This window comes from Gopherus flavomarginatus, chromosome 8 (genome assembly GCF_025201925.1).
Source record: "Gopherus flavomarginatus isolate rGopFla2 chromosome 8, rGopFla2.mat.asm, whole genome shotgun sequence".
NCBI lineage: Eukaryota > Metazoa > Chordata > Testudines > Testudinidae > Gopherus > Gopherus flavomarginatus.
The window spans coordinates 64512725-64527607 of NC_066624.1; the positions used below are offsets into that span (position 1 = coordinate 64512725).

Genomic DNA, 14883 nt, shown 5'->3' on the forward strand with positions numbered 1-14883 from the left:
TTGCAAAATTTCACCCAAAACGGTTCAGCCATTTCCAATAACGAGGTTAGGGAATAACACATTTTGACATGTTGAAAAAAATCTAAAATGTTATTTGAAAAGCTCTAATGCAGGAGTGGGCAAACAATGACCCGGGGGCCACATCCAGCCCTCCAGATGTTTTAATCTGGCCCTCAAGCTCTCGACGGGGAGCGGGGTTGGAAGCAGTGGCATGTCCCCCATCTGGCTCTTACGCACAGGGGCAGCCAGGGGTGGAGGAAGCCCCAGAGGCCCCAAGCACCGCCCCTGCAACTGTGGTTCCCAGCCGATGAGAGCTGCAGGGGTGGCACCTGCGGACAGGGCAGCGCAGAGAGCCACCTGGCAGCACCTCTGTGTAAGAGCCACTGCTTCTGGGAGCTGCCTGAGGTAAGCGCCCCCCAGAGCCTGCACCCCTGACCCCCTCCCATGCTCCAACTCCATTTGATTTTTGATACTCTTATAATCTATATATTCATATATACCTTATACTAATGCGTGTGAACAAAGAATAAAGACCTTGCCTCTGCCCAGCCAGATGGGTTTCTTTGTACAACGAGAAAGAGATAAGAAACAGAACACAGCTAAAATGTTACAGGGTATGGTGGGAGTATAACATACGAGCATACACTGGAAGGCTGCCTGGCTCTTCTCTCAAGTCAAGGTCAAGCAACCAGTTAGGAGGGGTAAAGGGGAGGGCATAAGAAACACAAAGCCAAAGAAAAGACTGGCCTTGGCCAGAACACAACCTCACTCTTTACCCCTCCCATGGGATACAAAAGAAGTGGGATGAAAACTCCACTCACAAGCCTCCAAAATGGAATATGACTATAAGCTGTAAAGAATGCAACTAGGGGCATGCACTGCAGGTATATTTGGGCCTGATAAGGAGGAGGGAACGGGGAACAGGGACACACGTAAGGCTCTGCAGTGTCAGAGCTGGGAAGGGGGATACGGGGTAAATGCTCTGTTGGGTCAGAGCTGGGAATGGAACACTGGGGGACAGACTCTGCTGGTGTGTAGAGCTATGGATATGCTTGCTTGGAACTAACCCCAACAAACATTGCATTGCCTGCCCTTTGAACTTCTGGTCTTCTGCTTTCTGTCTATGTGACAAAAACCAGGGGAGGGGATGAAGGGAAAGCCCTCTAACACAGCCTAAGGCCGCAGGATCTGAGCAAGAATTTCTCTGAAAATGCCTCTAATGGCAGTTGGGGCCAACAGAATTCTGTTTCCTCCTCTGAGATTTCAGCTTTGAACTGAGCCTTTTGATGGTCAGACAGCTGAAGGATGCTTATCCTATCAAAAAATTCCTGGTTTTGTTCTACCAAAGACATCTGAGTGTATAAAAGCTTTCTATAATATAAATAGAGACTACCAGAATGTCTATTCTGCATGTCCCTCTGTGTGCTTTTTCTTGATTGTTTGTACAAAAAGTAGGAATGGGAAACAGGTGACAGTCTAAGACCTGTTAGCTGAAGCAACAGACTCTTCACAACTAACAAGATGCACGTGTTCCAAACATAGCAGCTTCCTGGTTTTGCTCAGCATAAATGAAAGTCATTTCTCCAGTACAGAAGACTCCCACTATTTACATCAAACTGTTGCCACAGATCAGGGATTGGTAGGCTGACCAGACAGCAAGTGTCAAAAATCAGAACCAGAGGTGGGGAGTAAGAGGTGCCTATGTGAGAGAAAGACCCAAAAATCAGGACTGTCCCTATAAAAATCAGGACATCTGGTCACCCTAGGGATCGGCAACCTTTGGCTCTTGGCCCATCAGGGAAATCCGCTGGTGGGGCAGGCCAGGCTGGTTAGTTTACCTGCAACATCTGCAGGTTTGGCCGACAGCAATTCCCACTGGCAGCGGTTCGCCACTCCAGGCCAATGGGGGCTGCGGGAAGCGGCAGCCAGCACATCCCTCGGCCGGCGCCGCTTCCCATAGCCCCCATTGGCCCGGAGCAGTGCACCGCGGCCAGTGGGAGTTGTCTGCAGGTTCGGTCAATCGAGTTACATGTAAACAAACTGGCCCGGCCCGCCAGCGGATTTCCCTGATGGGTCATGTGCCCATGGTTGCCGATCCCTGCCATAGTGTTTTTAAACTGTTAAAATCACCAGGGATAGTTGGTTTGGGAAAGCCTCTGTGCTTGAGAACAAAGGGATGTTCAGGAGACTGAGGGCAGGTTGAATATTTAGTTACCTCTGAATTGGTCTTCGCTGCAATTAAATATTATTTCATTGTGCACTGCTCGCAAAAACAAAACTCAGAGTAACTGGGCAATGTCAACTAGAAGGAATTATTTTGCAGTTACAGGCACATTTAAGATAACCACTGGAAGTCAGGCTAGGTACATGCAGGATAGCTGCCAATATTGGAGCAGTGAAGTCTAATTCTTGAAGGATACATACTGGCTGGGCAATGGGACTCTGGTACCTGTGAAGTGCCAAAAGGGAAATTTGGGGGCATACTAGATACCACATCCTGCAAGTAGCTTTTACCTGAAGTATACGTTCTGTCAGTGTGCCTGATCACCAGTTTCTAAATGGTTCTCTTTTAAAATAAAGCTCATGATTAAAAAAAAAAAAAAAAATCACAACCCACATACGCACACCCACAGAGATTTTTGGAGGACAGAAGCTAATTCTTTCATAAATAGTTGTGGGGTAAATTAAGAGCGGTATCAATATATATGAAATTGGGACTTGGAACTCACTCGGTCTGCAATGACAGCCTTTCGCTTACTGACATCCCCAGACAATCCTGTAAAGGAATACAAAGAGAAACAAAAACAAAAGATCTTTTTCATAATCAATATGCAAATAGAAGTGAGGACTCATTTCAGCTCCCAAAACTCAGAGACGATAGAATACTTAACCACTGTAACCCTTTAGCTGCAGGTGTCCAGATATCCTGAACATACCTAGGCACTCCTCATACAGACAGGCCCTTTGCATTTACAAACGAAACCTACACTTCATGTGAAGATTAAGTTAATCTCTTTATTGATTGTTTTAGAACAGGGGTAGGCAACCTGTGGCACGTGAGTTGATTTTCAGTGGCACTCACACTGCCCAGGTCCTGGCCTCTGGTCTGGGGGGCTCTGCATTTTAATTTAATTTTAAATGAAGCTTCTAAACATTTTTAAAACCTTATTTACTTTACATACAACAATAGTTTAGTTATAGATTATAGATTTATAGAAACAGACCTTCCAAAAACGTTAAAATGTATTATTAGCACACAAAACCTTAAATTAGAGTGAATAAATGAAGACTCGGCACACCATTTCTAAAGGTTGCAGACCCCTGTTTTAGAAAAAAGATTTTGAAAGGGCCCTGTTATGATACTGCCCCATTCAATCAGGAGGATTTGAGTTTTAGGTAACTAAGTCATTACCTGCATGTTTATAAACTCTTAGATTAGTTTTGTAAGGTATAATTATTACGGTACTCATAGAATGCTTTGAGATCTTTGCATGAAAGGAGCTAATTTACTGCACTACAAGTGCAAAATACATATATCCCAATAAAAATATGCAATTCCTCTGTATATTGAAAACTATAATGTGCAGAAACTAAAATTTGTGATTTTTATTTATTCAAGTACAGTAGAACTTCAGAGTCATGAACAGAGTAATTAATTGACCGGTCAACCAGACAACTCATTTGGAACCAGAAGTATGCTATCAGGCAGCAGCAGCAGATAGGAAAAAACAAATACACCTCTACCCCAATATAACATTGTCCTCAGGAGCCAAAAAAATCTTACCATGTTATAGGTGAAACCCCGTTATATCGAACTTGCTTTGATCCTCCAGACTGTGCAGCCCCACCCGCCCCCGAGCACTGCTTTACCGCATTATAGCCAAATTCGTGTTATATCGGGTAGCGTTATATAGGAGTAGAAGTGTAATGTACAGAATAATACTGTGTAAAACAAACTACTAAAAAAATAAAGGAAAAGTTTTAATGTTTATTTCATTTAAATTAAGATGGTTCAAAGCAGCACTTTTTTCTGCATAGTAAAGTTTCAAAACAATTATGGCAATGTTCAGTTGTAAACTTTCGAAAAACATCATAACATTTTGTTCAGAATTATGAACACCTTGGGAATGAAGATTGTTTGTAACTCTGAGGTTCTACTGTATTACAAAGATACACAAAAGGATATTTGACTATTTTATCAGCAGCAAAGAATCCTGTGGCACCTTATAGACTAACAGACGTTTTGGAGCATGACCTTTCGTGGGTGGATACCCACTTCCCTCAGATGTTCCAATAAGCTTCTTTCACAGACTTAAACTTTTTCCTAGTCTGGGCCCAGTCCTTTCCCTGGTATAGTTCTTGTTAGTTCCAGCTTAGGTGGTAACTACGGGATTTCTCAAGACTAGTCCCCTTTGTTCTGTTCCATCCCCTTCTGTATCTTTGGCAAAGGGGACTAGTCATGAGAAATCCCGTAGTTACCACCTAAGCTGGAACTAACAAGAACTATACCAGGGAAAGGACTGGGCCCAGACTAGGAAAAAGTTTAAGTCTGTGAAAGAAGCTTATTGGAACATCTGAGGGAAGTGGGTATCCACCCACGAAAGCTCATGCTCCAAAACGTCTGTTAGTCTATAAGGTGCCACAGGATTCTTTGCTGCTTTTACAGATCCAGACTAATACGGCTACCTCGCTGATACTTGACTATTTTATATATCTCCTGGTACTTTAAAAAAAAAAAAAAAAGGCAACCTGTCAAAATCCATCAGAAAATTATTTAGAGAAAACGTAAGGTGAATCACACAAATTATAGTTCATTGGTGAAATTCAGCAAAGCAAGCACAGGCATATGTAACATACTTCACCAGCTAAGGACACTTAGAGGAGAGGGTGTTACTTTAGTACCCAAAAACACTCCACCAACTAGTACAACTGCAGGGAAGCAATGAACTGGTGTGCTTTCCAGCTGCCCTAGCAATCCCCTGTATAGAAGCTATCTATGCTGGCTTCTTAGTCATGCCTGTGCATAAGTGAAGATGCAGCACCTTGCCCCTCTTGTGCATTTTCAATCACCAAGGGCCTCTGACAACATTTTTTTAAATTCATATAAACACCTCCTTGGAGGCCTGGAAACCTTCTAGCAAGGTATGAAACACTGCTTTTTAGTAATCCCCTATTACAAGCCTCATTTTCCAAGAGCCACATTCTTTACAATTGTACTTTTCCAGGAAAATGAAAGCAGATGGAAATAATTACCCCATAACCCAGTAGGGGTGGGGGAGGTGCTTTGCCTTAAAACCGCTAATTACTAGAAAGAGAGAAGACTTTCCTAGGAAACAGCCCAACTCTGAAAAAACTAGTCAGCCCGTGATCAACACATTTGCATCATTCTAATCACATTCAAATTACAAGAGCTTTTTATTCTTCACTGATACAATTCTCACTTTAATTTATTTTGAATAATGCTTGCTTCTGTGTGCATGTGTATAAAAGCTACCCCACTGCTTTAAATTAAACTTACCTACTACAGCCTTTGCTTTACCTTCATGAAAAGACCACGCTAGAGCCAGGGCCTCAGTAAGACAGTCTTGTTTCAGAAGGTGATCCACTCTCTAAAATTAGATATACAAGCAATATGGGACTCCTCAGAATTCCAAAACAGCAAACCTTTAAGCCAGGGTTCCCCAACTGGTGGGTCATGACCTCCAGGCAAGTGATGAAAGACAACTGTGTGGGTCTCAGGGCAATGAAAATTGTTACAATCTCAAGCAAAGAAAATCTTGCTGCCCCACTTACCTTTCTAGGTCAAGTATTTTGTCACTCTTTCAAAACTACAAATATATTACAAAGGTTTATTATGGATACATTTTTTATTCTTGTAAATATAAGGAGGTAGGGGAAAAAATTATTTCAAATAAGGGGTCATCAACCTGGAAAAGGCTGAGAAAAACAGATCTAGATATATAAGGCCAAGCATTTTAACAGAAATAATTTCAGAGACTTTGCATTTTAAACAACTGGGGTGAAATCCTAGCCCTATTTAAGACAATAAAAAAAGTTTTGCCCCAGACTTCAACAGGACCAAGATTTTATCCACTGTCATTTAAACCAGTGGTTCTCAACCAGTGAGGTATGTGTACCCCATAGGTTACGCAGAGGTCTTCCAGGCGGTACCTCAACTTAGCTAGATATTTGCCTAGTTGAATAACAGGCTACATAAAAAACACTAGTCAACTCAGTACAAACTGAAATTTCTCAGATGACTTGTTTATACTGCTCTATATACTTACTATACATTGAAATGTTTGTACAATATTTATATTCCAATTATGTTAAAAATGAGAAAATAAGCAATTTTTCAGTAACAGTGTGCTGTGACACTTTTGTACTGTTATGTCTGATTTTGTAAGCAAGTAGTTTAAGTGTGATGTAACTTGGGAATACACAAGACAAATCAGACCCAGTGAAAGCAGTGTGCTTCCACTTCCACATTTGGACCACATCTCCTCAGTTTGGCGAAAGCAAGATAATTTGTCCCCGAGATTCTGAGATGCAGGTGAACAGGAGGTGCAGTGCAGAATCTGAAGCCAGTGAGAAAGGCACAAAAGATGGCTATGCATTGCCCAGTCTCTGGGCTACCAGGGGCTGCTCTAAGGGTAAGTATACACTACAGAGCTACATCAGTGCAGCTGCACCACTGTAGTGCATCTGGTGAAGACATGCTACGTCGACGGGAGAGAGCTCTCCTGTTGGCATAATTATTCTACCTCCGTAACAAGCGGAAGCTATGCTGTCCCACGGACATAGTGCCAGTGTAGACAGCGCTTAGCTCAGTGGTTCTCAAACTTATGTAGTGCTGATCCCTTTCACACAGAAAGCCTCTGAGTGCAACCCCCCTTGGAAATTAAAAACACTTTTTAAAAATTTAACACTATTATAAATGCTGGAGGTGAAGCGGGGTTTCACCTGACACCTCGCTACCCCCTGAGGGATCCTGATGCCCAGTTTGAGAACCCTTGGTTCAATTAGGGGGGTTTCTTTTGCACACCCTTGAGTAGCCTAAATTAGATCAATTTAAGCGGTAGCATAGACCAGCCCTAATTTACAGCAGCCTTACCCAGACTACGCGGCAACCCAGAGTTTGAATAGCACTCCCCTGGCAAAACCCTTACACTGGGGGCTGTGAGAATGCAGTGTAAAGCTGTGTTCACTGGTCCTACTCTGCACCTATACCAGGGACACTCCTCTCCCCTACAGGCTGGCTGTGGTACCTTTAATGCCATCTGTGCACCACTGGAGCAGTGTAATTAGGACAGGAAGGGGGCCAGAATTGGCACCAGAGATTTGTATTTGAAGGGATGTCTCAAATCCTCTATAGCCCACCATTACACATTGCAGCAAAAATAATTTCCCAGGCTTCCCTGGCAGATAATTCCATTCACTAACCTCTCCTTATGCTTAGGGTAGAGCCCCAGGAGTAACTTCAAAGGTACTGAGGCCTCAGCACTCTGGGATGTGGAGATTTAAAATAAGACCATGCTGTTATGATTGGCTGGGGATTACTTTTCCTTTTACTATGCAGTAACTTCTCCTGGTCTCTCTAACCTAAAACAAGCCTACGCTTATATCGCTTGTTGGTTCATAGATACCAAGGCCTGAAGGAACCATTGTGATCATCTAGCCCAGGGGTCGGCAACCTATGGCACGCATGCCAAAGATGGCACATGAGCCAATTTATAATGGCATGCTGTGGCCGCCGCCAGCCCTGCTCAGCCCGCTGCTGACGCTGCCAGCTGGGGTTCCAGCCACAGGCCCAGCTCAGCCCGCTGCCAGCTTAGGTGAACAGAACAGAACCCCGAGATGTGCAGGCCCGCGGTGTAAGATCAGCATTTTAAATTTAATTTTTAATGAAGCTTCTTAAACATTTTGAAAACCTTGTTTACTTTACATACAACAGAAGTTTAGTTATATAATATATAGACTTACAGAGAGAAACCTTCTAAAAAGTTAAAATGTATGACTGGCACGCAAAACCTTAAATTAAAGGGAATAAATGAAGACTCGGCACACCACTTCTGAAAGGTTGCTAACCCCTGATCTAGCCTGACTCCTGTACAACACAGACCACAGAACTTCCCCAAAATAATGCTTAGAGCAGATCTTTTAGAAAAACTTCCAATCTTCATTTAAAAATTGTCAGTGATGGAGAATCCACCATGATACTAGGTAAATTGTTTCAACGGTTAATTACCCTCAATGGTAATTGACTTATACCTACAGAGGACTGTATAATAGTAACCTGAATATATACTGTACCTCTTTCAAGTCAGTGAAGGTGGAAACATTTCAAGACATTAAAATATTTTTGCAAAGAAGATAGAGGAGAAAAAAATATACAATCCCTATTCAGTACCCAAGCATATGCTGGAAATTGTCCCATAGCATATTATGGTAATCAGCTGTTCTTGGGACCTAGCTGTATATGTAGCTATTATATAAATTCTGAACACTCTAATCAGATTATACTTTAAAAATTCTATTAGTCCTGAAGTTCCTCTCTGCCATCAAGCTACTTTTAAACAATTAACACAATTTATTAAAAAACATATATGCCTCCTCTCGACTTACCTCTCTCCAGCTCCTTATCATCATCACATGAACAGACTGAAAAAGAAAAACAAAAACATCAGGAAGGGAGATATTCCTTTACGGGCACTTGTTCATGAGTAACAATCTATGGATTCCCACTGTAGTCTTACTGCACCAGCCCACTTCTCAAGACCGCTCCCCGCAACCTAGTGGGACGGACCACTGGACCCAGGGAACAAATGAGTACGGGGGACAACAAATGAGAAAAACAGAAACTGAGTTGAAAGTCATAGGTTCAAAACGAGGGTACCAGATGGGGACATCAAGCAGAGAACCCCCAGACAGCGCCCACTGCTCCTCAAAGGTGTCGAGGGAGCCAGCGGACGCTGCCCAGTGGAACTCTGCCAGGATGCGTGAAACTAGGGAGGAACAGAAATAGGCCCCACAGTTGCAGAGCACCCCCTCATCCAGCGTCCTCCTCCTGGTAATGTAGATGGAGAGTTTGGCCAGGGCCAGGAGGAGGTTGACAAGGAGGTCTTGCGACTTCGTGGGGCCACGGATGAGGTGTGCAAAAAGGAACAGGTGTGAGGAAAAGTGCAGCCAGAACCTCAACAAAAAGGTTCCGGACAAGCCAGAATAGGGGCTGCAACCTGGCGCATTCAAGACAGGCTTTCGCCAGGTTCTCCCTCACGCTACAAAAGGGGCAGGCCTAGGGTACAGGTGTGAACTGCTCCAGGTACACCACCGTGTTCATGGCTCCGTGAAGGAGCTGCCAACTGATGTCTCCGGTGGGCCGTGGGACGAAGGTGGAATAAAGGCTGGCCCACCAGGGCTCCTCACCCTCTTTAGGTGGAAGACAGTTCCGCCATTTGGTGTCGGAGCGGGATATCAGGGTGAGGAAATGCAGTATGTGGAGCACGAGCGTGTACAGTTGGTCTCTAGGCATTGTTTGGAACCAGACTGGCTGCAGGACGTGCAGCAGGCTTGGGGTGTGGGAACGGGGAGGCCAAGGGGGTCTCGTGGAACAGGGGCCGAATAAGAATGTCCAGAGAGCCCAAGGTGAGGGATGAGCGCCCTCTAGCAGGGCCCGTTGCAGGAAGACGAGAGAGACAGGTGATAAAGCAGCCTCCACCTCCTAGAGTAAGCACAAGGGGGGTTGGAAGGGTGGAGAGCCCCATGTGCCGACCGAGCACATGGGGATCCACCCAGTCCCCCGTCATAGTTCAGGGGTTCTCCGACCCTAGTGGTTTCTGCCAGGACCAATCTTCAGCGCACCGAGGGAGACTCTGCCACCTGCACACGTAGATCAGGGTTGTGTAGCAGAGGCTCCACGAGGAGGTTCACCCCCTCAGTGGCCACAAAGGACCCGGTCGCCGAAAAGAGCTTCCAGGTCTGGAGGAGGTCCCAGTATTAGACCAGCAGCTCAGAGGTCTTGTGGAAGACCCCTCTGGTGGAGAAAAAGAGCTGCTGGTCATATCAGAGCCCTCGGAGGCAGCGGAGGAAGGCGTATGCCAAGGTGCTCCAAGCCGGACTACCTGCACTGTAAAGGAGCCTCCACAGAGCCTGGAGGAGGAAGACATGGACCTGGCTGCGAAGGCAAACAAGGCCCTGCCCTCCTTCCTCCAGGGGAAGACTCAAAACCCCTGTAGAGACCCAATGCAGCCCCGGCCAGAAGAACTCCAGGGCCATCCTCTTGAGCATGGCCAGGATCCCCCGGGCTGGGCTCAGGGTGTTGAGTCAGTGCCAGAGCATAGACAGGACTAGCTGGTTCAGCACCAGCGCCCTCCCTCGCAAGGAGAGACACCAGAGCAGTCCTGTCCATCTCCGCGGCCACTCATCCACTCTGACCTCCAAATCCTGCCAGTTCTCCGTTGGAGAAGGATGCATGGTGGATAAACACTAAGATAAAGCAGCAGACCTGCGCTCCACCGGATGGCTTGAAGCTCACCTGCCACCTGCCCCCAACCACCAGGCCAGAGCTCTTGACCCAGTTGACCCGGGCGGAGGAGGCCGCTGAGTAAACGGCCTGGCAGACCTCCACCTGCACCACGTCACCAGGGTCCTGGACCACGAGGAGCATGTCATCGGCGTATGCTGACAGGACCAGCCACAGCTCCGGCTCCAGAAGCACCAACCCCATCAACCTCCGGCAGAGGAGACAGAGGAAGGGCTCGATCACCAGGGTGTACAGCTGGCCCGAGAGGGGGCACCCCTGCCATACTCCCCGCCCGAAGCTGACCGGCTCAGTCAAGGTCCAGTTGAGTCTGATTAAACACTCCATGTCAGCGTACAGCACCTGGAGAAAGCCCACGAACTGGGGCCCGAAGCTGAATGCCTGCAGAGTGCCCAAGAGATACCCGTGGTCCATCCTCTCGAATGTCTTCTCCTGGTCCAGGGACAGGAGGGCAAACGACAGACCATCCCTAAGCTTTAAGTCATCCCTGACCAAATACAGGTTATTGAATATGGTCTGGCCCAGGATGGTGTAGGTCTAGTTGGGATGGACCCCATCCTCCAGCACAGAGCACAGTGAGATGGCCTTCGCTACGACCTTATAGTCTGTGCTGAGGAGCAAGATGGGACGCCAAATCCATAGGTCGTGGAGGTCCCCCTTCTTCAGCAATAAGGCGAGCACAGCTCGCCTGCACGAAAGAGGGAGGACCCCACTTTGCAAGGACTTGGCCCAGATGGTGACAAGGTCCGGGAAGAGGACATCCCATAACACGCAGTAGAACTCCACAGTCAGCCCGTCCATGCCCGGGGATTTGTTGGTGGGCATGAGTTGGAGGGCTTCCAAGAGCTCGGCCAGAGAGAGGAGCAGCTCCAGCCGGTCTCGGTCGCCCACGTTGACTGTAGGGAGTCCAGTCCAGAGCACCCTGCAGGCTTCGGCGCTGGCTGGATCCGGGGAGAAAAGCCTGGCATAGAAGGCCCTGGCCCTTTCATGCACCTCATCTGGATCCATGAGGGGCGGGGGGGCGGGGTGCCATCCTCCACCAGGAGGCAGGAGACATGCTTTTTAGCACCCTTCTTTTTCTTCAGGGCGTAGAAGAAGCGGGAGCTGCGATCCATCTCCCAAAGGAGACGGATGCAGGATTGAACGAAGGTGCCCCGGGCCCAATGGTCCTCCGCGGCCTTGGAGCTCCTCTTGCTTCTCCCAGTATGCTGCGCAGAGGGGTGGATCCTCGGGGCCGGAGGCCAGATGCCTCTCTAGCTCTAAGACCTCCTGCTCCAACTGCCCTATCACTGCATCTCTCCGCCGGCTAGTGCCCCAGGAGTAGTCATGGCAGAAGAACCATGTGCGCACCTTCCCCACATCTCACCACCGCTGCACCGAGGGAAAGGCGTGCCGCTGCCCTGCCAGGCCAGCCAGAACTCCTGGAAGGATGCCATGAAGCCCACATCCTCCAGCAAGCTGTTGTTAAAATGCCAATAGGCTGGGCCCTGGCCTCTCTGAACTGAGAGAGGCCCTCACGGTCACCAGGTGGTGATCCAAGAACGGGGCTGGCCGGATACCGGAGGCATGGGCCCATGCCAGATGGATACACGAAAAATAAAAGTGGTCCAACCAGGAGTGGCACAACCAATCGTCCTCCACCAGGGCGAAGATGGTGTCGTCGTCCAGGTGGTGGTCACGCCAGATATCCACCAGGGAGTGATGGTCCATGATCTCCCTGAGGACGCCTGCGGCCGCCTGGAATTTCTTGACTCCTGAGCAGTCCCAGTCCTTAAGGGTGGTGTTGAAGTCCCTGCCTAGAACCAGGCACTCATGAGGATCCAGGGTGCCGAGGAAGGCTGATGCCTGCCAATAGAAATGCACTCGTTCCAGGCCTGTGTTCAGGGCGTAGATGTTGACCAGGTTTAATGTCAGCCCCTCCACCCAGTCCCGGACATGCAGCAAGTGGCCCGGCATAACCTTGGCGACCCCCAGCACCCTCAGCCGTAGCTCAGGGTGGCCACCCCGGCCAAGTGGGCACTGAGGTGGCTAAAATATACCCCGTCCTCCCTACTCCAGCCACCAGCTAGCCTCGACAGCTGGAGCCAGGTGGGTCTCCTGCCAGAAGATCATAGTGTACTCCCCCTCCTGAAGGAAGTAGAGCACCTGGCTCCTGCAGAGACCCACCTTACAGCCCCAGGTGTTTAATGTGGCAAAGATGACGGCTTTCATAAGGAGGGTTGAGGCGGATCCTCATGGGCAGGGTGATCGACAGCCTCAAGCAGGCCCCACAACAACCCATGTTCAACCCCAAAGGTCATGAGGGAGTCGCAGAGGAATCCTCTCTTACTCCTCGACAGCAGCAGCGGCTCCGAAGCAGCGAGCAGCAGTCAGCCGGCCAGGCAGGAGGGACCCCTAGGTGGTGGTAGGGTCCGTGCTTCTCCCTACGGGGCGTTGGGGGAGGCCAGCAAGGCCCCCCACACTTAGCAGCAACCGTAATCCAGAGAGGGAGACTCAAGCCAGCAGAAGCAGCAACAGCAGCCCAGGAAGGGAGGAAGAGCTCCAGCCAGCAACAGCAGCCCAAGCAGACTGACCTCTCCCTGTAGTGGGGCAGCTGCCCCACTCCTGAGGAACAGGGGTTAAAAGCAGCCCTGGAGAGGGCTGTGGTTGGGAAAAGGAGTGAAAGCAGCCAAAGTAGGCTGATTGGAGAAGCAGCCACAGCTGTGGCCAGCTCAATTAGGGCCCAGTTGGCCCTGATAAGAGGGCTGGGGGCCAAGAGCTGAGGATTCTCTCTCTAGCTATGGAAAGAGAAGGACCTAGCTACCTGGGAGCTCAGGGTACCAGGAGTAGAGCAGGGCTGAGGAAAGGCAAGAGGAACTGGGGAGCTCCAGCCAAGCAACTCCCCAGGCTGAGGCCTTGGTAAAGGCCTATGTAGGTACTGGGGGTGGGAGGTGCAGCCCAGAGATAGACAGAGGCAGCTGGTCCAAACTCCTTGCCAATGATGAGTGGCCATGACAGACTGCAGTTTGCCCCAGTGAGTGGGGGCTAGATGACGAATGGCAGCAGCCACTGGGGCAAGGTGAGTGAGAGGGTTGGGGGTTCCCCTGGGAGGGGAGACCCAGAGCAGGGGTACTGCAGGGGCAGAACCCTGAGGTAAAGGGCACCAGGGTCTTAAAGCAGGTGAGTCATTGGCCAGCAGAGGTTGAAGAGCTCTGGAGGTTGAAGAGCTAATTCCCAAGATGGCCAGCAGGAGGCACCGCGCCAGTGAGTTTCAACCTCATTACACCCACACATACATTATAGTGTCCCAGTGATACAAAGAGACTGCAATTACTCTTCAGAGACTGGAGACACCACTCCAAACAGGAGAATTTTCTACCAGGTATTATATAGCAAGTTTATAGTTTCCAACATGTTCCTACAAGGCTCTGCTTAAGTCTGACCTACATTTATTTTCCATATGTTGGGATTCGGTCTCTCTCACTTTTCACCTGTTCCATTCACTCTAGTGCTTCTTGTAAAGGAGAGACTTGTTAATTTCTGCATATTTCATTTGACATTTTACCCACTATACATTTACTCTGAAGTAGCACTCAGCAGGGACTGTAATCCCAGGTGCTACTTTCAGCACATGCCTGGGCTAAGACCAGACTGGATTCAGGAAACTTAAAACAAACAACACTAGAGTTGCTGCCTACAAAAACCTATCCATTTTACAACCCCATGTCCTAAAACTTCATCAGACGTAAGATTGCAGCACTTAGGACCTCACAGCTCCACTGACATCTTTCAGGAATCTCCCTTGCAGAACACTTCTTTCACTAGATACAAACACTCACTTGGATCACTAAAACCACCTTATTCTTGAAAGTGCATTACATTTCCTGAGAGCTGTCTGCATTTACCTTTGTGCCAAGATAGAAGATTTGACCACCACAGCTGCTGATGGATTGGTAACAGGCTTTCTCCCCAACCAGGGCCTGGGAAAAATATAACATTTACTCCAGCACAAGCTGCTTTTATTATTATTTTCAGTGAACATACATGACATATGTGGCTGTAACTAAACCCTGGAGACATTTAGCAATGAAGAAATGAAACAAGAGTTGGGCAGGAGATAGCAGTTTGCCTAGTCATGCTGTACAAATGAAGTGGAGCTTGAGACCTAGCAACCCAACTCCTTTCACAGATGCTAACTCAGACTTCACTGGAAAAGTCATTTAGTGCAGAGAACACGGTCTCACACTCATGTGTCAGTAATGACAATTACTGCGTTCACAGGGCACCACCAGGAAGCTAAAAGAAAGAAAAATCTTGTGAGAAATGGCAATTCAGAGTAATTCCAGTCTTATTTCACAATATAA

At 47.9% G+C, this 14883-nt stretch overlaps 2 protein-coding genes across 5 annotated transcripts in view; one reads left to right on the forward strand and one right to left on the reverse strand.

Annotated features, from left to right (window-relative positions):
- PPP2R3A (protein phosphatase 2 regulatory subunit B''alpha) overlaps window positions 1–14883 on the forward strand; it is a 767863-nt gene that overhangs the window by 245057 nt on the left and 507923 nt on the right. The window lies entirely within an intron of this gene.
- VPS8 (VPS8 subunit of CORVET complex) overlaps window positions 1–14883 on the reverse strand; it is a 231457-nt gene that overhangs the window by 162208 nt on the left and 54366 nt on the right. For all 4 annotated transcript variants that reach the window (XR_007775959.1, XM_050965339.1, XM_050965340.1 and 1 more), the window contains exons 15-18: window positions 14425–14499; window positions 8626–8661; window positions 5519–5609; window positions 2730–2776 (exon numbers count right to left, since the gene is read on the reverse strand). Coding sequence is in view for 3 of the 4 variants with exons in the window: in XM_050965339.1 (XP_050821296.1) it covers window positions 2730–2776; window positions 5519–5609; window positions 8626–8661; window positions 14425–14499 (249 nt within the window). In the remaining variant the exon portion in view is untranslated. The remainder of the gene's footprint in view (window positions 1–2729; window positions 2777–5518; window positions 5610–8625; window positions 8662–14424; window positions 14500–14883) is intronic.